Source organism: Bos mutus, chromosome 5 (assembly GCF_027580195.1).
Source record: "Bos mutus isolate GX-2022 chromosome 5, NWIPB_WYAK_1.1, whole genome shotgun sequence".
Classification (NCBI taxonomy): domain Eukaryota; kingdom Metazoa; phylum Chordata; class Mammalia; order Artiodactyla; family Bovidae; genus Bos; species Bos mutus.
The window spans coordinates 108,106,759-108,130,021 of record NC_091621.1 but is presented as its reverse complement, the minus strand read 5'-3'; the positions used below and the strand labels follow the sequence as shown (position 1 = coordinate 108,130,021).

Sequence of the window (23,263 nt, the reverse complement as noted above, 5' to 3'; positions counted from 1 at the left end):
CCTCTGGTTACAGTCGCTGGGCTTCTCACTGCGGCGGCTCCTCTTGTTGCCGAGCACAGGCTCAACAGTTGTGGCGCACAGGCTTAACTGCTCCACGGCATGCAGGACCTTCCCAGGGGAATCAAACCCGAGTCTCCTGCGTTTGGCAGGTGGACTCTTTACCACTGTGCTACCAGGGAAGCCCTGTTATCACTTTTTTTTAATCTTAATTTCCACTTATGTTGGAGTAACATCTTACAGCACATGGTAATAAAAATACCCTTTTAATATGTGAAAGTGAAAGTGTTAGTCGCTCAGTCGTGTCCTGCGACTCTTTTGCAACCTGGTGGACTGTAGCCCACCAGGCTCCTCTGTCCATGGAATTCTCCAGGCAAGAATACTGGAGCGGATTGCCATTCCCTTCTCCAGGGGAATCTTCCCAACCCAGGGATCGAACCTGGATCTCCTATACTGCAGGCAGATTCTTTACCATCTGAACCACTAAGGAAGCCCCTGGTGGCTTTTTTAGATTTAGATTTCATTAATCCTATTTTTTCAATGAAACAAATGAAATATTTCAATGAAATAAGTGAAAATAAGAATTTTTTTCCAGTGAAGCAAGCATGAGAGTTTTCATTTTTACAGAGAATCATGGGGAAAATTCTACCTCAAAAGAAAAAATCACGCCCAGGATGAAGATTTAGATACTGATGGAATGGCTTCTAGTCTTTTAAGAAGTTATGACAAACATTAATCAGTTAGAATCTCTGTAGTCCAAGCTCTGCATGTTATGTTTCTATTATAAAAATGTCAAAATACATTTATTTGACTGCAACTGAAATTCTTTTATATTAAGTACCAATTGAAAAATAGTCCATTGGTAAAAATACTTTTAACAGAAGGGAATAATCTTTTCAAACTAAAATACTTTCATTAACGCCTCCATTTTACTCATCGGTTTAAGTCCTTTGAATTTTTTCTCCCAAACACAACTTGAATCCCTCCCTTTCCACCATCGCATCTCATACACATGTGACCAAAATAGCCTCCTAACCTGAAACTCCCTTTTCTCTTATCCTGAATAGTCATAGTAGTCTTCTCAAATTATAAATGAGATCACATTATTCTTGTCTAAAGCCTTGCAACGGTTTCCTATTGCAGTGAGAATAAAATCCAGTCATCACTCATAGCCATCCTGCTTCTTTTCTGATCTCCTTTTGAGCCACCTCCAGCCACAGTGGCCTCCCTTTCAGTTGCTAGGATTCATCAAGCTCTTAGTACACCATGTTCCCTCTACCTGGAAAGCTCTTTCTTCTGCTCTTTGCATGGCTGGGTCCTTACCTTCCTTTAAGTCTTGATTTACACAGGGCTCCTCAGAGGACCCACCCCAATCGTGCCATCTTAGAAGACCCCCACTGTGGCCCTCTCCACTAAATCACAGAATGTGGCTTACTTCCTTGATAGCTCCTTCCTCAATCTGCAGTTACTTATTTATGCTGATTTACTTGTTCGCTCTCTCCTCGGTTAACTCCCAAGGGCAGGGACTATGGCTTTTATTCACCACGTGCGCCCCAGTTGCTCGTAGAATGGGTACTTAAAAAAATATTTCAAAGAATAAATAATTGAATGAATGAGAAACTAGAAATTTGAAAATACTTCAGGAAAGCTACATCATTCATTCCTTCTGAATGAATCTCTGATTCTGTAAAGGGAAATCTACCCTATGCACCAGGCCAATCAACCTGAATGTGAAGGAAGCAAGCTTATTATGTTCCTGAGGTCTTTAAAGAACTTCCTCCATACTTGGATTTTCTAAGACAGCAGGTGACCAAAGAAATTCAAAGTGTAAACTTTGTTCCAAACCAAAGAGAAAACCAACTGACAGCCTGACTAGTTAGCAAAATATCAAACAACGGGAAATTGGCTGAGAAATGCTCTGGAGCACTTCACGGCTTTATTAACACTGCTTCAAACAAAGAAACCACATTATTTTAGAATGTTATCTGTCTAAATGCAGGAGAAGCCCAGCACTCACCCTCAGAATTGATTGTACTGTCTGCATAGGATAGGTGACCGTGGTGGCGACTGCTTTGGCAATTGCACCAATGAGGAACACATCCAGGGAAGAAAGCTGCAAGGCAAAGAAAGAACGAACTGCATCAGTCCACACAGTGAGAAGGGGTCAGGGGCTGTTTGCAGCTTTCAAGATCAGGGCTTACCTTCGTTCGTTTCTTTAAAAGCTGCCGTTTTAAGCCTTCGTAGAACATGAACTGGATGGCAGGATTAAAGACCAGCAGCAGGGAGGGAAAGGTGCCGTTCCATAAAGCCAGGATCCCTTCATCCCGGATGATCTGGTGAAAAGCATCTAAGCGAGAAATCAAGTCCCTTTGAGGACAATCCCCTAACTAGAAAGACAACTTGCCCAGAACACAGGCCAGACTGATTCTATCAAGATTTCCTTCTGGCAATGACAAGTTAATCCGTTAACTGCTTCTGGAGAATCATCAGATACTGACAGTCACTGAGTTATTGAGAGACTAACTTCAATTGTTGGCAACCCTTCCTGACAAATCTGGGGTTAGCAGGTCAAGTTTTCCTCAGTACTGATCATCTCCACCTCTGAGCTCTCTGTATTACACAGACAGAATGGGGAACGACAGCCTGTGGGTTTCACAGTGAAGGCCAGTACAGAAAAAGATAAGACAGTTCTCCAGAGTTCATTTTATAGGACTGCCTTTTAAGAAAATCACTGTCCTCATTATAAAGAGGGAAAGATGGGGAAGAAGAAACTGGCAGTGTGATACTATTAAAAAGTAGAATCTCAAAGATATCAGACACTAATTTTGTATCTTTATTCAAAGACAACACTGGGGGAGAAAAAGTAGCAAATTATTCTTCAGAAATATTCATCCCTTCCCACCTTCGCTCTATGGGCTATACTCCACCGGTATATTTCTCTATCCCTTGTCTTGAGGCTTGGCCATTGGGAGTGTGTTGGCCAAGACGATGGTAATAGACAAGATGCAAACGGGGGCTTGAAATATGCTTGTATGATCAGGCATGTCTTCCTGTGCTTTTGCTATCACCAAGAGAAGAATATCCTGAGGCTGGTCCCAGGAAATGGAAGAGAGACACATGGAGCTGAGAATCCTAGGCTGGAGTCATATTAGATGAATCAAATCCTTGCCAATCCACAGACACAGGAGCTAAACAAATGCTTACTGTTGGACATTGAGATTTGAGGCTGTCCTTATCATGCTGATAAATTCCAGATACAAAGAGAAAAGAGAACCTTTAAAAAGGAACACATCCAAAAGACACTCACCAATGATACCACTGTAGTTGGTCGGTACAATGTCTTCATTCCTAAATTTTGCCCCTTGCAGCTTCAGTCTGGTGTTTACCACCCAGAGTGGAGTTGTGAGCAGCACATTCACCACCCCTGTAAAGAGAAAGGGGGTGAGACAAAGGGAAAGCAAAATGTAACCTTTATGTTAAAGCTAAACACGTCCCTGTTCCAGTTATTTTTCTGCTGACCTACTAGGAGACCTGAGGTGAGGTGTCCCTTTGTGCCAAGGTACAACACAAGCCACCACTGTTAGAAGCAATTCAGAAGCCTTGCCGAGAGCGGGCTGGCCGGCAGCAGCGCCTCGCCACGGGAGGAGAGTGCAGAGTTTCCTCCTTTGTACACTAAGAGGCAATCTGTCAACTTATGCAGCATCCAAAGTAGCAATTTTGATATAGTTTTAAACACAGTTTTTAAAAACAGCTTTCAGATGGGGGAACTGATTTCTTGATCACATGCTAAATAAGTCCATGACAATATCACATAAAACACACACCTTCCAACTCTCACGTAAGTAGCTCACATGGTTTTAAGTGAGTACGGATCCAGTACCATAAAAGACAGGTGGGAGAAAGTGTGACATTTGAAGGGACTTCGACAGGGACTAGAGGCTCACAGAAGAGTTCCTCATCACTTGGGGAATTAGGACAGGCAGGCAGCAAGCAGTCGTTATGAACCATCACAAAAACACCTGCAACAGCTTCACAAGCATCGTGATTCTTACAAGCTTAAGGATGGGGATCTTGGCCACCCAAGGTGGCCTCAGAGTGGAACAATACAACGAGCCAGGTGCTTCTGTTTTGAAAACACACGATCCCAATTTTAGCACCATCTTGAGATATTAAGACATTCCTCATCAGTCCTGAAATGATTAGAGAAAAATACCAGACAGACTTGTAATAAAAATGCCTGACGCACAGTATATACTTTATAAATGTGTGTTAAATAAACGTTTAACAAGTAAACTAATGAACAAACTCAGCCAACAACCATATACCAAGCTATCGGGCCACGCTCAGAAGTGAGAGGCACAATCGTAAAGAAGAGAAATCTTTTACAAACAGGATTGGGAATTCCCTGAGGTCCAGGGTTAGGACTTGGTGCTTCCACTGCAGGCGGCACGGGTTCAGTCCCTAGTCTGGGAACTAAGATCACGCAAGCCCCATGGTGCCATCAAAAAACAAACAACAACCACAGCAACAGAGCAAGATTAAGGATGTTTTGATTTAAGGAATTTCAAACATACTATACAGATAACACCAAAGTTAATAAACTTGGTGAAAATGCCAGGAAATCCGAATCCTGAATTTTCATTAGTGGAATGCAAGACATTTTGGCACCTCTCTCTCGGGAACATTATGAGAACATATTTCTCAAAAGGCATTATCGTTTTATGAGTTGTATTTGTTAGAATTTTCCATATAACACCAAGGAGTCATCTTTAGTTATGACTCAAAATCTTCATACATTGTCAAGATACTGGTCATAATCTGAAAAAGTCGTAACTAAGATTCTTGCAAGTCTCATTTTAAAAAAGCACCAGTGCCCAAGAGGCCAAGATAAAAGAGTATCAATACACACTCATCTGCCCAGACTTTATAACGTATTCCTATTCAATATAATGTACACATCACTTAACAAAAAAACCAACAGTCCGAAAAATCAGAGTGGAAAGTACTACTGAGCAGTCTGCTGCTTTTGTTTTAGACGAAGACAGGCAAGCTCAGAACCAGAGATCACAAGCTTCCGCGGGTACTGTAGTGCAAACACCTTTCTAAACAAACGAAATAGGTCGCCCATTAAAGAAATTCTTTGGAAATAAAAACTCCCTTCATGTTCTACTCGAGAGGTAGGCACACACAGAACAGGTCAGAGGAAATGCAGCTAAATGAAGATGTAGCCATTATTCAGGATTCTGCTTACATTATCCTGTTACCCACATGAGCTGAAAGACTGAGAGGATTCTAAGGACAATGTCAAGTACAAAAATGCATCATATCATTTACAGAAGAGAATATAAAGTCCTCGTAAGAACATTCTGTACTTCAAAGCTTTTTATCTGAGAAGATCTTTGTTCATACTCTAAGCCAAATAGATGGAAAGGTTACTTTTTAACCACTTTCATTTTATGAATTCTGAGAAAACACTTGAGGATCCAAGACAAAAACTTGTACCCTACATAAGCAAGCAAAGGACATTTCTCTGTGGAGGAAAAACCAGCTGCAAAAGAATATGATGAGCGATTTCAACTCTTACTAAGGTACAGTGGGTATGGCTGCAGAATAAAGAAAGCTGTCTGCTTATTTATGTGTAGGAAATTTCACCAGTTCCAAGTCATGGCCGTTATTTCAGCTCTAAGATGAGAATACCAATACTTTACCTACTTAAGAATAGGAGACTGTTCTCTTTCCAATTCGAGTGATTCTATTTTCTTTCTTTGTTCATAAAAAATAATTTACCGGAAAACACAATCAAAAATAAGAGATGAAGAACAGCTACTGAACATACTAAAATCATTCACTGATTCAGGGAATAATTGGAACACAGCTATTTACTTCTGAAATCTTGAAAACGAAGTTTTATTAGCAGTGAGTCTCCTGAGTTAAGGACAGAAAACAAAAACAGAGAACATTAATTGGGTGCTCTTCTGGGGAACATGTGCAATGACCGCTGAGACAAGAAAATGGCAGATCAAGGTCACCAATCTAAGAGTTTGGCTCCCTACAAAGGAAGGCGACTTGATACACTGCAGGAACAAGCCTGCCTTACCAGATTTAAGGCATAAAGGCAGGAAATTAATTTCAACTGTTGCAACAATGATAATACCATTGGCACTCAAAAAGAGTTATTGACAAAAATTCCAATTTCATAAAAATGGCAAGTATCTTCATTTATGTTATCTGTCAGGTTCTGGGCTCAAATTCTTCTCCAGGGTATTAAGCTACATGGGTTTTTTTCCTGTGAAAATACAGTAAATAGTAACAAATCTAAGTTTCTAGCACAGCCGGAGTAACAATAGCACTTGTGCGTAGTTCTCCTGGGAGATGATGTAACTCATTCCTACAGTGATGGTAATACAATGACCGGGCTCACAGAAGGAAGAGAAAAAAGCTGTTCTCATTGTAAAAATGCGTAGGCACTGGGGAATTCCCTGGGTCCAGTGGTTAGGACTCGGCGCTTCCACTGAGGGGCAGGGGTTCATCCTGGGCAGGGAACTAAGATACCACAAGCCCCGCAGTGCAGCCAAACAAACGAACAAAAATTCGTAGGCATTAAGATATAAAAACATGTTATGAGGAGAAGTTAAAACTCCTAACAGTAATTTCCAAGGAATTCCCTACCTTCAGAAAAAGAGAGGACCTATCATCAAAGAATCTCAGAATCATCAAGGACTATACAAATCATTTAACCAAGGGTCTCTCAACTGTGCCACTGTTCACGTCTGGGCGGCAGGGGTGCAGATGTGTAGGGTGTGGAGCAGTGTCTCTGGCCCTCCAGCCACTGGATGCCAGGAGCATCCTCTGGCTGTGACAACCAAAAATATCTCTAGACACAGTCACACGTTCCCCATGGACCTAATGCAATCACCAAGTGGATTGGTGATTATTCACTTTATTTTTGGGACTTCCCTGGTGGCTCAGATGGTAAAAGCATCTGCCTACAATGCGGGAGACCTGGGTTTGATCCCTGGGTTGGGAAGATCCCCTGGAGAAGGAAATAGCAGCCCACTCCAGTATTGTTGCCTGGAAAATCCCATGGGCAGGCTGCAGTCCATGGGGTCGCAAAGGGTCGGACACGACTGAGCAACTTCACTTTCACTTTATTTTTGAAAACCTCAAAAGACAGGAATTCACTATCACCCCAAAAAGTCTATTCTTTCCAAGAGCAGTTAGAAGTTTTATTCTTATTGGTATTAAATCTACCTTCTTAAAGCAAGTGGAAACATATAAAACCAGCCATTAGGTGTTTTTTTACCTGAGATATGAACTGAAGAGTAAAAAGTTAGCCTGTCACTAAGTTGTGTCTGACTCTTTGCAACCCCACAGACTGTAGCCCGCCAGGCTACTCTGTCATAGGATTCTCCAGGCAAGAATACTGGAGTAGGTTGCCATTTTCTTCTCTAGGGGACCTTCCTGACCCAGGGATAGAACCCGAGTCTCTTGCATTGCCACTGATCCCCACCAGGGAAGCCCAATTAGCAATTCTTAAGTAACTTTATGTGTATTTTAGGAGAAGTAAATGTTTATGACCTGCAAGTAAGTCACCTATGGTTTGCTCATCAAATATGTACTGTGTGTCTAGTATTGGGTTGGCAAAAAAATTCGTTCGGGTTTTCCCATACAATGTTACGTGCTAAGTAGGTGCTGATGATACAACAGGTACACAAAAAATGAAAATCTCTGTCCTTGTGAAGCTTATGTTCTAATAGTGTAAGACAGGATAAATAAGGAAAATACGTAGTATGTCAGAGGATAAAGTTAAGGAGAAATTTAAGCAGAGGAGGGAGATAGAGTTTTGGTGGTAGAAAGGGACTCCATTTTAGACAGTATAGCCATTCGGAGAAAAACTTTACAGGAGGTGAGGGAGCGAACCACGCAGGAACCAGGAAGAGGAAAAAGCTTCAAGTTCACGGGCCCCGAGGGAGAAGTATTCTGGGCTGTAGTTCAGGCTGGCGTGGCTGTAGTGGTGTGAGGGGCACGGATAGGTGGGCAGGACACACTGGGCTCTGGGGACTCTGGCTTTTATTCTGAGTGAGAAGGGAAGCAACTGGAGGCCTCTGAACAGAGGAATAATACAATCCCTCTATGCTTTAGTGTGATCACACTGGCAGCTGTGTTGAACACGTATTGAAGGGGACAAAGAAGGAAGCAGGCCATCAGTTAGGAGACTCTGAGGACAATCCTGGCAAGATTCAATGGTGGTTTGGGCTCAGGGTAGTACAAGTAGGGGAAAGGGGCTAACTGCTAGATACCATAAGAAGAAACAGGAAATAGGATTCGTTCATGGACTGGGGGTGGGATCAGAGAGAAAGAGGATGAATTCAAGACTCTTGGTAGGGCAACTAGAAGATGAGAGTTGCCACTTAAGAAAATGGGGAAGACTGCAGTCCTTTGAATTGACTTAAACAACATTAAAAATTTAATTCATTCAACATTTAATCAGCACTTTCTGTGTATCAGCCACTGCATTAAGGTACTAGATATGCAGAGATTTTTTTTTAAAGTAATTTCTGCCTTTAAGGAGGGTCTAAGCGACTTAGCAGCAGCAGCAGTAAAAGATAAAAGACAAATATGCAGACTACTGTTATCCAGTAGCGTAAGCACTTAGAGGTATACACTGAGTTGAAGCACAGAGGGTGGGCACCTAACCCAGAATAAACCTGGGGGTGGTGGGTATGAGAAACAGGGAAGGCTTCCTGAAGAGGAGGTGGCGTGAGTGGAGAATAAAAGGATGAACAGGAGTTAACGAGACAAAAAAGAGCAGTAAGACTGCTTCAGGCTGACAACAGCAGCTGGCGAGGAAGGAATCACGGCCTGGGAGGACAGGCACAGGAAGGCCAAGCTAGGGAGGGAAGCAGTACCACAGCAGATGTGGTACGGGGGACCCTTATCCTGCATGTGTACCAGGCAGGGAGTGTCTTCTTTGCTGAGGGCGCTGTGACATCATCCTATCAGCAGGCGGCAGGGACTGAAGGGTTTGAGGCTGGGCCTAACAATCTGATTCAGACCTCAGAACAGCAGTTCTCAACTGCTTCTCTGACAAGACGTGTAATAGATGATGTTCACAATCCACGCAGACCCGTGGGTTCTAACTGTACGTCAATTCCATTCTTTTCTCACACTCTCAAGAAAACAGTTCAGAATGTACTAATAAATGAATGAGAATGATACCAACACAGTGGGCTCTCTTTTAATCAGTTCCACATACTGGACTCACCAGATAAACCTGTGTTCCTCTTTCCCTTTACGGACATTCTGACGAGGCCACGGCACATTGGCTCCTGCGGCCTGGAGGCTACGCTCTAGTGTCCCCATGCTCTTTTACTTCCATCCCACGGGGGCCGAGGCTTACCAAGAGTGAATTATGCCTTTTCTCAAACCTGTTTATGTCGGTCATATCTGTTACAGTAGACAAAGCATTTATAGGCACAGGTTATTGTGGCTCAGCTGGTAAACAATCTGCCTGCAATGCAGGAGACCTGGGTTCAATCCCTGGGTTGGGAAGATCCCCTGGAGAAGGAAAAGGCTACCCACTCCAGTATTCTGGCCTGGAGAATTCCATGGACTGTACAGTCCATGGGGTCACAAAGAGTCAGACACGACTGAGCGACTTTCACTTTCATACCAGAAAAAAAGCACAAAACTCCCATCAATGAGTGGATATGCCTTGGCCATACAGAAAATTAGAGAAGTATATATTCATATATCTTAGGTTAAAATAAAATATTTAAGGCACATGGGCCATTTATGACATTCCATACTTCTACTGACTTTTTAAAAGCTAACCACCCTACCATACTGGGCTAGCTGTTTTAGGTGTGGGAGAATCTACTGTAACTGTAAATTGTGTAAGAGTCAGAAAGGAAATCAGCAGAGTACAGTGAGAGCATGTAGGGCTTCCCTGGTTGGCTCAGATGGTAAAGAATCCACCTGCAATGTGAGAGACCTGGGTTCGATCCCTGGACTGGGATCCCCTGGAGAAGGGAACAGCTACCCACTCCAGTATTCTGGCCTGGAGAATTCCATGGACTGTATGGTCCCTGGGGTTACAAAGAGTCGGACACAACTGAGCGACTCTCACTTCACGGCGAGAGAATGTAACAAGGGGTGGTGTATACCTCATGTATAACGGGAAGCCAGACACAGCAAACAAATAGCTCTGGACAAGCACAAGGGAGAAGATTTCATCCTATATTCCATAAAATAGTAGTTTCATGGAAAGTTACCTAAGTTAGTCCCTGACAGTGAGACATAACCTTTTCAATGTAAATATATATGGAAACTAATATAATCAAGGTATTACAAACATTTAGTCTCAGGAATAAAAGATCATACCAGACTTCCATTTGTTGCAGTTATATAAAAAAGAAGATCCCCTCTCTATAGGCTGGATTTATTCTGATTTTTTTTTTTTCAGTGAACAAATTTCAAACCTGAGTTCTTCAAATTATAAGTGTCTGAAAACTATTCTTCTAGAAAGGCTACCTGAGCAGAACTGTGCAAAGTGTGTTAGTGAGAAAGACTTGAGAAGCAAGGAGATCATAGCAGAGCAATGGTCCAGGTGAGGGATAGTAATACTTGATTTGGGGAAACAGTTATGGACATGGAGAAGAGGGCATGCGTTCAAGAGATCTTTAAGAGACAGACTGGTGGTTCATGAAGCCTGAGCAGACACAGAGGGAAAGAGAGCACTCTCTATGAAGACCTCCAGATTTCTGTCCTGAGCTACCTACTTATTCATTCATTTCCTCAGAGAAAGTGCGTTACACTCTTTATTTGAAAGCTGGTCTGGCTGAGGTTGGGAGTCTGTGTATGCATGCTCAGTCGCCTTCAGTCGTGTCCAGTTCTTTGCAACCCTATAGACTGTAGCTCTTCAGGCTCCCCTGTCCGTGGGATTCTCAAGGCAAGAGAGTTGCCATGGAGAGGGTTGCCATGCCCTCCTCCAGGAGATCTTCCTCACCCAGGGATCCAAGTCAAGCCTCCAGCATAGGCAGGTGCATTCTTTAGCCACTGAGCCACCTGGGAAGCCCAGAGTTGGGGGTGAGGGTAGTCAAAAGGTAGAAAACTTCCAGTTATAAAATAAATAAGTCATGGGGATATAATGTACAAGGTGACTTTACTTAATAAAGTTGTATTGTATATTTAAAAGTTACTGAGAACAAACCTTAAAAGTTCTTACCACAAGAAAAGAAATAAATTTGTAAATATGTGTGATGATGAATGTTAACCAGATTTGTTGCAGTGTTAATTTCACAATATACACAAATACTGAATCATTATGTTGTAAACCTGAAATTAATATAATATTATATGTCAATTATATCTCAATTAAAAAAAATAAAGTTGGTACAAGGGAAAGTTTATTATCTAAAAATCAACTAAAGACTAGGTCGCGTGCTGCTCGCTGGGGTTGTCGCCTTAGAGATCTGCACGGGCTGGGCTTGCGAAAGGATCAACATGCCTAGATTTACTGCATCCTTCCCTGGACGAGGAAAAGAAAAAACATAAAAAGAAATGGCTGGTTCAAAGTCCAAATTCTTACTTCATGGATGTAAAATGTCCAGGTTGCTACAAGATTACCACGGTCTTCAGCCATGCTCAGACAGTAGTGCTTTGCGTAGGCTGTTCAACAGTGCTGTGCCAGCCAACAGGAGGAAAGGCCAGACTCACAGAAGGCTGTTCATTTAGAAGGAAGCAACACTAATGATCCACACAACTTCTTGAATTTGTGTTCTATCACAGAAAGCCTTATCAGTTCAGTAATTCCAGTTAATCTACCAAGATAATGTAATTACATTTAATTTTGTAAGGTATACAGCAACACTCTCCTATTTTGGTGTCAGTTTTTCAATAAAGTTTTGATTATGGGCAAAAAAAATAAATAAAAATAAAAATCAACTAAAGACTAAAATAAGACTACTAAGCATAAGAAAGGCTCAGAGACCAAATGAAAAGTAGCAGTGGTCTCATAAGGTGAAGAGGAAGAGCTGGGCCATGAATGCTCTTGGCCTGGCTACTGGTTTTCAGTCAGATCATTTGCATTTCAATTGGACATTTACATTATTCAGCTGTGCAGCTTCCAAATCTGTAATTTTTCAAAGAATATATCAAAAAATAAGTCCACAAAATACCAACACTAAATGGACAACATTTAAATAAATTAATTGAGATACAAACTAAATAGATAAGCACACACACAAAAGGAAATAGATCTACTCTTTTCCCATCTCTTTAATAAAACTCTGATTAACTCAACAAATACTTTATTTATTCAGCAAATATTTATTGAGCTCCTACTACGTTAGGAATTGTTCTTACTGAAAATTTAGCAAGGGAGGGGGAATATATGTATATATAACAATATATATGTATATGAATATATATGTATATATAATAACTAAAGTGAAACTGAAAGTAGCTCAGTCGTATCCAACCCTTTGCGACTCCACGGACTATATAGTTCATGGAATTCTCTAAGCCGGAACACTGGAGTGGGTAGCCTTTCCCTTCTCCAGGGGATCTTCCCAACCCAGGGATTGAACCCAGGTCTCCCGGGTTGTGGGTGGATTCTTTACCAGCTGAGCCACAAGGGAAGCCCATATAATAACTAAACACAGCTATATAACTGCAACATATATTATCTTACATATGTAATATATACCTCATACATATGAGGTATACATAAGATACTGCTCTATATCTTACAGTGTTCTATTCCACTAAGAAGAAACAGACAGTAACTAAATTTTCACAGTATCAGGTTAATGGCTTCCCAGCTCTTCTGAAACCTCAGGTGACAAGGATCCAAAGACTTCTAAAATCGGGCTCCTTAACTCTCCAACTTACTGCTCATGTTCCTATACTCACTTTACCCACTCACTAAATCGCTCACTGTTCTAAACAAGGTCCTATATTCTCTCAATTCCCTCCATCGGGAAACCACCACCACTTATCTCCAAGTGCTACTAATTCTGCCAAGGCACAGTGCAAGAGCCACTGCTTTCTATATGCAGATATCTCCCAGCCAAAAGGGACCCTCTTTCTCCTATGAACCCCAAAAGTATTAACGACTATGATGATACTGACTACACTGAGCTGTGCACTAAGATCTCTTTGTCACACCTGACTAAACGCTTTCACACTAAGAGTGGGCTTCATGGGTATGCAACCCTGTCTCGTGCTTGGTGTAAGGCTTCACTGTCAACCATCTTGGAGTGCTTAATCAATTGTGAACAGGAGTCCTGCATTTTCAGTTTACACTGGACCCTGGAAATTATGTAGCCAGTCCTGTTCATGTTAAACATCTCAGTCCAAAAAACAAAACAAACAAACAAAACCCCCAGAAAATAAGCAGGAAAGGTACTGTAATTTTCATTTTTAAAAAAAGAGATCTTAATGTCCATAAATTCCGGGTACAGGCTACTAAACAGGGATAACTGACCCTCTTCTCCTATTAAGAAGATGAAAACAAGCCAAGTTAGCTCAGAAATAAAATTTCCTGTATGTGGTCAGCTGAGCTTTACAAGGGTGCCAATGGGGTAATGGACAGTGTAGTCACATCAGCAAATGGTGTTAAGGAAACTGGACATTCACACACGTAAGAATCAAGTTGAATCCTTACTGACGCCACACACAGAAAGTAACTCTAAACGGATTAAAGACTTAAAACTATATAACTCCTAGATGAAAATTAGGAAAAAAGCTTTCATGGCATTAAACTTAGCAATGATTTCTGGGACATGACACCTAAAGCACAGGCAAAAAAGGGAAAACAAGCAAATGGCATAATATCCAACTCAAAAACTTTTGAGCATCAAATGACATAACCAACAGAGTGAAAGGCAACCCACAGAATGGGAGAAAATATGTGTAAATCATATATCTGATAAGGGGCTAGTATTCAGAATATATAAAGAATACTTATAGCTCAACAGCAAAAAATCAAGTAACTCAAAAAAAGGAGCAAAGATTTGAACAGACATTTCTCCAAAGATGCTCAGCTTCAGATGAAAAGATGCTCAACATCACTATCATCAGAAAACTGCATATCAAAACCACAGTGAACTATTATTTCGCTCTCATTATGATGGGAAAAAAAAAAACGAAAATAACAAGTGTTGATGAGGATGTGGAGAAACTGGAACCAACTGCTGGCGGGATTATGAAACGGTGCAACCACTGTGGGAAACAGCACAGTAGTTCCTTTCAAAATTAAAAAAAGAATTGCCATATAATCCGGGAATCTCACTTCTTGGAACATATCCAGAAGAACTGAAAGCAGGGACTCAGAGAGATTCATACAACCCACGCTCACAGCAGCAACTATTCACAGTAATCAGGAGGTGGGAACAACCTCCGTGTCCATCAGTGGGTGAATGGATAAACAGAATGCGGTATATACATACAACAGAATACCATTCACCCTTATAAAACAAGGAAATCCTGTCACATCCTACAGCATCAATGAACCTTGAGTACACATTATTCCGAGTGAAATAAATCAGTCAAAAAAAGAGACAAATACTGTATGATTCCACTTACATGAGGCATTGAAAGTAGTCAAATTCATACAAACAGAAAGCAGAACTGGAGTTACCAGGGGCTGGGGGGAGGGTGGAAAGGGGAATTGCTGTTTAATGGGTATAGAGCTTCTTATTTTGGAGAAGGCAATGGCACCCCACTCCAGTACTCTTGCCTGGAAAACCCCATGGATGGAGGAGCCTGGAAGGCGGCAGTCCATGGGGTCTCTAAGAGTCGGACACGACTGAGTGACTTCACTTTCACTTTTCACTTTCATGCATTGGAGAAGGAAATGGCAACCCACTCCAGTGTTCTTGCCTGGAGAATCCCAGGGACGGGGGAGCCTGGTGGGCTGCCGTCTATGGGGTTGCACAGAGTCAGACACGACTGAAGTGACTTAAGCAGCAGCAGCTTCTTATTTGTAAGATGAAAATGTTATAGAGATCTGTCTCACAATAATGTGAATAAACCTACTACTGAAATATACACTTAAAAAATATTAAGATGGTAAATTTTATGTTATGCATTTTTACTATACACACACACAGACTCAAGTTAGAAAACTAATTACATTCTTTGTAGTATTACTGTGTGTTAAAATAACCTCATATAGGGTATATGAATACAATATAAACAATAAAATATAAAAACACCTTATATTCAGAAAACTTAAAGTTACCTGCAACAAATCCAACTACCAGATCTTTTCCAGTAGTAGAATGTTGACCTTTGACCCAGACTGCTTTGAGGCTATTAAAAGTGTAGAAATATACAAAATTGGAGCAGCAGAGACTGGAGATAACTGGAAACCACCCTCGATATGGTGCCAGGCTAGGAGAAGAACACAATAAGCAAAGTAAAGATGTGGGACAGAAGCCTCTAGAAAAGAAAGTCCTAGAAAAGGCTGATCATCATTCACATATTCTCAAAGTTCATTCCTGTATCAAAATAAACTCCAAACTGTACACATATCCTACCTTCTGAGGATGCCCAAGAAATCTTTTCTAGCATTAAAGATAACAGGAAACAACATACATTCAATGACTGATTTACTGATTCCTCCCCTTGATTTCCTTTAGAAATTACTATATAAAATTAGAGACAATTTCCTCATGACTTAGTTAATACAGCATCACTCACTTTATTACAAGGCAAGAACATTTAAAATTAAGTAAATACAGAACAGAAGTGATGGGGGCATCCAAAAAAAGTGATCGGGACATAAGGGCACGGGAACCAGACTGCAGGGGCTCATACTGGCCACAGCTGGGACAATGTGACCACCAAAATAACTAAGGAATCGACTGGAAACCACGGCATTTCTGAGTCTCTATAATACTAAATTAAGTATTTCCTCATAGACTGCTTACAGGTGCAAGAGAGGAAAAATAAAATTATTCAGTGGTTAACTCAAATCTAAGAAATTGTAATTAACCAGTAAAGGGCAAGTGGACAATATGTGACTCTAGATGGGACATCCCAAGAAGGACACAATTTCACCTACATGTTATTCTGCCCAAGAATGCATAGATTCATGCTAATCATGAAGAAACTTGAGGCAAACTTAAAATGAGAAACATTTTATTTAAGGAAAAATAACGGGAGAAGGTCCACACTCTGAAAATGTCAGTCATAGGGGTAAGGGGCTTGATGTACGGTATATAACTTACTAACAAATAATTCTGAAAAAAACTTGAGTGCGTTGTGTGTCTGTGTAGTAAAGGAAGGAGGATGGGGCGGGCGGAGAGGGAAGGAGAAAGCATGAGCAGAAATGGAAAAAACAAATAGGAAAGAAAATGTCAACAACAGGTCAATCTGGGTAAACTACATACTGATATTCTTTGTATTAACACTATTTTAGCTTTGCAGCTTTTTGTAAATTTGAAATTATTTCCAAATTAAAAGCTTTTTAAAAGGTACACAGGTCTGAATGTATCTGATAGGATGAATCAAACAGCTATCACCTCCTTCAACTTACTGTACATAAAACAAAGCATAGGTTTCATGTGAAGTCTCTGTGATCAAGAATTATAATGGCCAACCACAGACCTTCAAGGAAGTGAAAACAACTATGTAGTTAAAAGTCAGGCAATTACAAATTCACAACACAACGAGGCTATGAGAAATGGATAGAGAGTGAGCAGAGACACGACAGACGCCCAGGAATCTCCCAGTGAGCTGCTCCATTTGACAAAGATGAACGAGACGGTAGTACTCACAGGCCTTCTTCTTTAATGATCTCCAGGAGCACCATGTGTGTTGTTTTGGACTTTCTTTTCTCATCAACTACAAGATAAAAGAGTTTAAAGATAAATCCTTTGAGAATTGTTATCTTCAGCACCAACAAATTTCACTGAGAGGCCATTGACCTCGCCTGAGCAATCTTTCAATCTCTGGGCTCCCTGGTTTGCCTCAGAATTCAATGATTCTCCTCTGTTCCCGTGGGCTAAATTCTCAACTGCTGATTCCCTGGGTTTTAACTGTTATCCATGAACCATAAAACATTTTAATTCAATACCTGATTTGTAAAGTAAAAGATGTAAAAGGAGAAATTTATTTTTTTATATTTCATAGGGCTCTTCTGTTGTTTTTTTTTTCAAAGTTATATATTCTCATTTTTATCTTAATATCTTATAAACTAGAGAGAAAATAAATTACCATTTCCCTTTTAGAGAAGAGGTTACAGACACAACACTGTGAAGGACACATGTGGTTGGCAGCAGAGCCAGGATTAAAATTCAAGCTTTCAAAATGTTAGCCTTGGGCTCTGTTTCCTAATCTAAAAAAAAAAAAGGTCTTAAAAGGAGAACTCTACTTTTCTTGGCATTCTCAATGAAAACAAAACCTACTTTAATTTCAAATTTCCTACCCATATCTGAACATTTTGAGAATCTAAAAATGGGAAAATGAATGAATTACGTAAGAAAATTGGTACCTGCATAGCTCATGAGATGACAAACTAGGGAACACTGTACAAGGCACCTGACGATAACCATCAAGATTACAAATACTCACACTTTGATCCGACAACCCCACTTCCGGGGATTTAGCCCCCAGAATTTACAGAAACAGAATGACATGTGAACAAGTCTATTGCACAAAAGAGGAGAAATAATCAAAGGATCTCTAACAGTGCAGGGGTACACAGGTTACGCTGCAGCCGTGCCATGGACCACTCTACAACCGCAAGAATCAAGAAGCCCCCAGGAACCTGATTTGGAAGGCATCCCCAAAATGCAAGATATGGAATAGTGTGAAAAGTATGCTTTTTGAGTAAGAAAGAGAAAATTGAGAATATATATCATTTGCTTCTTAGTCCATAAAGACTCTCAGGGCTACTTGAGAGACTAAGAAAAGATATTATCTATAGCGAAGCGAAAAGGAGGCAGACTAGAGTGAGATTTTTTCCACTGTACTATCTATCTTTTTATGTATTTTAGGTTTCAAGTCATGTAAAAGTACTACCTGCCCAAAATCTCTAAAATTAATTAAACAGTAGTCATGAAGGGTTTTAACACAGCAATTAGTTTATTCAAAGCTAATCTTACTCTTATCTCTTAATGTAAGTTTGGGCATAGGCTTATAATTTCAAGTTGAAAAATACTGAGGAAAAAACAAGTAGAATTTATAAATATAAAGTGAAATGAGTGGGGGGCGCCTAGAACTCCATGCCTAGAAGAGCAATGATAATGATGTGTGGGTCCATGTTTCCTATTCTCTGTTCTCTTTCCAGAAAATCTACTCCTAGTGAAAAAAAAAAAAAAAAAAAAACCTCTACATTCTGCCTTTCAAAAGTCATACTGTTTATCAGAACAAACTGTAATGATTCAAAATGACTAATGCAAACCCACTCAGGTCTCTCAGATTAGAAAATGGCTGAGGCTATGACTCATTCACAAACACCTCTCTGTTAATTAGAAAATAGCAGTGATGACCAGTCTTTAAAGTCAGTGAAAATGCACAACAGCAGATACTAATGAAACAGAATATCCGTATGTTAATTTAGAATTTAGTAGAGAAATAAGTTTGCTTCCTGATGTCAAATGAACAGGAATGTGATGACAATAAGATACTCACCTTGAAGTCGAAGTCGAGCTGTATCCAAGGGAAAAAATACTGTCATTGCTGTCATGCTTCCCTGAAAAATTTGAAAAGCCTTTAGCCATTATGGTATCACAAAAATAATGAGCCACAACTTTTAAATGAACATAAATTCGTTGCTATCAATGGGTCAAATCAAATTTTCAGAGAATGAATATACAGATTATTTTAATCTACTGGGATCATTATTGTTCAAACTTCTGTTAGTTACATACTTGAACAGATAGAAGAAATCTCTTTCTGATATTGAAAAAGAAAATGTCGTGGGTCCCTCGAGATGACAAATTTAGGGATTTACAACCTTGGACACATGTCAAAGACAGCAGGTAAATGGATTTTTAACCTTTTATTGGTCAGTTACTGCTCCTATGCTCTCCTCTGATAACCCAAGAAACCAAAAAATCTCGTAATCAGATACGTATTTCTATACTCTCTCCTTAATAATACATTCACCACAAAGTAAAAGAGGGTTAAGGATCATATTGTTCTTTAAAACAGCTCTGTCTGCTTGGTTTTAACGGAGAAGGCAATGGCACCCCACTCCAGTACTCTTGCCTGGAAAATCCCATGGATGGAGAAATCTGGTGGGCTGCAGTCCATGGGGTCGATAAGAGTCAGACACGACTGAGCGGCTTCACTTTCACTTTTCACTTTCATGCATTGGAGAAGGAAATGGCAACCCACTCCAGTGTTCTTGCCTGGAGAATCCCAGGGACGGGGGAGCCTGGTGGGCTGCCGTCTATGGGGTTGCACAGAGTCGGACATGACTGAAGCGACTTAGCAGCACCAGCAGCTTGGTTGTAAATAAAAGAGGGAAATATCTTTGCTAAAACTTCTATAAATAATTCATCCAAGAGAATCCAATGACAAAAATTATCAGTGGGGAAAAATAAGAAGCCAACAACCAGTCTTTTCATTCATAAAGCCCCAAGACAGACAAAAACTAGAAGCATACAGTTAGGGATAAAATCATATGCATGAAATCCCCAGGTGGGTTTATGGTTATCAACCTAGATGCAGACCCCTCTGGTGTACATTCTTGGGCATAAGATCAAGTTGTAGGCTACTGATCTAATAACGGTAACACAAAATATTTTTATCATGACAACAATGCGAAACTAAGTCAACTTTAAAGATAAGAACAAAAATGTGCTAAGTTTCTTATCTATTTATAGATGAGCCTGTCTGACAAGGGAGAACACTGTGTTGTCCTGTTAGTTACTCTTAGAAACTCAGATTAAATGTTATTACCCCCAGCCATCAGGTCCTCTGTGTTCCCACAGCACTTGTTTATGAGCATTCAGGCTGCAGTGAAATCTCACTCTTCCACTCGATTGTGAGAACATCTATTTATCTCTGAATATCATTGATTCTTAAACGTTTATTAAATTCAGTCTACTTTCAGCTATCTCTGATGCTGGGAGGGATTGGGGGCAGAAGGAGAAGGGGACGACACAGGATTAGATGGCTGGATGGCATCACCGACTCGATGGACATGAGTTTGGGTGAACTCCGGGAGTTGGTGATGGACAGGGAGGCCTGGCGTGCTGCAGTTCATGGGGTTGCAAAGAGTCGGACACGACTGAGCGACTGAACTGAACTCAGCTATTTATGCTATGCTGATGGCTCCCACATCAAATGATCTTTCCTAATAAGAACTAGATAATATTTAATGGTTTAAGTAACTCTGGATCTGTAAAGGTGTACAGTCTACAAATCTATTCTCCTGGCATCTCTGCTCACCTTACAGGCAATTTCCAAGAAAAATGGGGGCTGGAAAGCTGGTGAACACGTATCAAGGTTAGTTTACTTCCTATCATGCTGCAATAGTTCATCTATGCAGGCTATTGCGTAGACAGGGCAGCTCCAGACAGAAAAGTCCTGCCTGGAAACTACTTCCTCAAACAATTGGATCACCTCCATCCTTCTTCCCTGTCAGCTTTAAGTAGACACCTGAGGTTTTCTAACTTAGAAGACCCTGCCCTGTGTGTGTGCTAAGTTGCTTCAGTCATGTCCAACTCTTTGCAATCCTATGGACTGTACCCCACCAGGCTCCTCTGTCCATGGGCTTCTCCAGGCAAGAATACTGAAGTGGGTTGCCATGGCCTCCTCCAATCTTGAAATCTTAAAGTACGTCTTGTACCAAGATAAAGAGAACAGTCAGTCCAAAGAGCTCAAAGGTCTACTACCTCCTCAAGGACTAGCATAAAAAACTCAGATCTATAAAATTAAAAAACACTTAAAAATATAATAGTACTGGAAAGACTGGATCCAGATGGTAAACTGAAAACCCATCACTGCCTCCTCTGCATTCCAATCACTAATACTGAGACAGAAGATTTAGAACATTAATATAAAAGTGCTTTGTAGAAAAACAAAAAGGAATCTAATTGGTGGATTAGAAATTAAAAGGATAACAGAGTAAGGCTGTTTTGAAAGAAGAAACCACAAACCAAAATGCACAGAAGGTAGATAGAGTAGGCAGAATCATAGCCCCCTGAAAGATTCTAACCCCCAGTTACCTGTGAACATGTTACATTACATGGCAAGTCACTTTGCCAATCAGCTGATCTTAAAACAGAGAGATTATTCTGGATTATCTGAGTGGGCCCAACAAAAGTCTTTAAAAGTAGAAGAGTAGGTGGGAGTGAGGCAAGAGGACTCAGCCCATTATTGCTGGCTTTAAGATGCACAAAGGATGCTTGCTTTGGCAGCACATATACTAAAATTGGAATTATACAGAGATTAGCATGGCCCCTGCGCAGGGATGGCACACAAATTTGTGAAGCATTCCATATTTTTTTTTTTTTTAAGATGGACAAAGGGGCCACTAGCCAAGAAATGTGGGCAGCGTCTAGAAGCCAAAAAAAGCAAAGAAATGGATTTTCTCCTCTGGCCTCCAGAAAGGAACACATTGACATTTTAATTTTAGCTCGTGGGCTGTGTATCTGATTTCTGACCTGCTTGTTTTACACCATTCGACCTGGTAGCCTGTGATTAATAACAAAAGTACAGCTGTATCCAGCTACAAATAAACTTAACATCTATGAGAAAGTATATTGCAAATGATAAAGGTAAATTGAGAACATAGCTATTCAGTACTTTGGGGACTTGCTGTATTTGTCTTCTCACCAAGCAAACACACAGATGACTGTTTTCATAATTCTATACATGAAAGTCTTATGTTAAGCTACAGTCTTATGACTTTTTCAGAAATTTGAATTAAATTCCGCTCTTCATAAATACTCAGTGTTGTTTTTTTCTCTAGGACTGTCTTCTCACTCACATAAAATGAGACACCACAAAATACTGAGACAGTGACTACACCAGGTGCCAGAGAGGCATATACATCAATCTATTATCTGAGTCCCACAGAATTCCAACCTTCCGAGTGGGAGTTCTATTGTTGACAACAATTACAATTTAAAAGACTCTCTTTCCCAGAAACAACCTTCTTCTAACTCACCAAAACCAAACATTCTGAGTCACAATCTACCATCCCCTTCTGGCATTTAACCATTTGGTGCTGGGAAAACAATTTCTACACCACACTGGCACCTGGAGGTGGAAAAGTCCTTACAGGTCACCTGGCACTGCAGACCCTTTCCCTGCACACCAAGGAGCCTGGCCAGGGTTGAGAAGTTGTTGTTTAGTTGCTAAGTCATGTCCGACTCTTTTGCGACTCCATGGACTGTAGACGGCCAGGCTCCTCCGTCCATGGGATTCTCCAGGCAAAAATCCTGAAGCAGGTTGCCATTTCCTTCTCCAGGGGATCTTCCTGACACAGGGATTGAACCCGTCTCCTGCACTGTGGGCAGATGCTTTACCACTGAGCCACAACGGGGATCAGAGCATCACTGAGAAGTCTGCTGAAAGCCAGTGGGGCAGAGGCAGCCAGAACCCAGGTCTCTTGAACTCCAGGTTCTACTGTTCACGGTTCTACCTCAGTTCTCAATCTTTTTTTCAATCAAGACATAAGCAACTTTGCATTTTTCTCTTCTACTTGTAAAAGTGTACACGTATACACAATACTAACACACACACACAATTGGGAAATTCTTAACAGGGATTATATAGGGAGAAGGCTTAACAACTCCCTTGGGATGTATCTCTGTATAATTATTATTTTTAAACAATAAGCATATGTTGGCTTTAGTTTTGAAATGAGAAGGAAATTAAAAAAAAAAAAAAAAAAGACACCAGAATACAAGAGAATAAGACAGTGTAGAGATTCTCAAAGCAATGGGCTGGGGATCCTTGAAAGTCCCCTAACCCTTTCCAGGGGTCTGCAGGATCAAAGCTGTTTTCATAAACTACAACTGCATAATTCCATTTTTTTGCCTTTTTTTAATTCTCATCTTCTCACAGTGTGTAGTGAAGCTTTCCAGAGGCTCTGTGATGTATAATATTGTAACAGACTGAATGCAGAAGCAGATAAAAGGATCCAGTTATCTTCTATTAAGTATTAGAGAGATTTGCAAAAATACAAAACAATGCCACTCTTACTAATGGGGGAAAAATACAGTTTTTAAAAATGCTATGTATGTTAACATGTAACAGGCTTAATATTTTTAGCAGATAAGTATCTTTATGATTT

The 23,263-nt window shown here is 40.5% G+C and overlaps 2 protein-coding genes and 1 pseudogene across 2 annotated transcripts in view; 2 read left to right on the top strand and 1 right to left on the bottom strand.

The window, feature by feature from the left end:
* SLC25A17 (solute carrier family 25 member 17) overlaps nt 1–23,263 on the bottom strand; it is a 43,345-nt gene that overhangs the window by 5,606 nt on the left and 14,476 nt on the right. Inside the window, exons 2-7 of the mRNA XM_005899460.3 lie at nt 18,643–18,703; nt 16,785–16,851; nt 15,245–15,396; nt 3,305–3,421; nt 2,199–2,344; nt 2,015–2,110 (exon numbers count right to left, since the gene is read on the bottom strand). Coding sequence (XP_005899522.1) covers nt 2,015–2,110; nt 2,199–2,344; nt 3,305–3,421; nt 15,245–15,396; nt 16,785–16,851; nt 18,643–18,703 — 639 coding nt within the window. The remainder of the gene's footprint in view (nt 1–2,014; nt 2,111–2,198; nt 2,345–3,304; nt 3,422–15,244; nt 15,397–16,784; nt 16,852–18,642; nt 18,704–23,263) is intronic.
* LOC102270028 (small ribosomal subunit protein eS27-like) lies at nt 11,493–11,910 on the top strand. The gene has a single exon (XM_070371525.1). The coding sequence runs from the start codon at nt 11,591–11,593 to the stop codon at nt 11,747–11,749; it is 159 nt and encodes a 52-aa protein (XP_070227626.1). The 5' UTR covers nt 11,493–11,590; the 3' UTR covers nt 11,750–11,910.
* Nucleotides 21,369–21,468, top strand: LOC138988096 (U6 spliceosomal RNA; annotated as a pseudogene).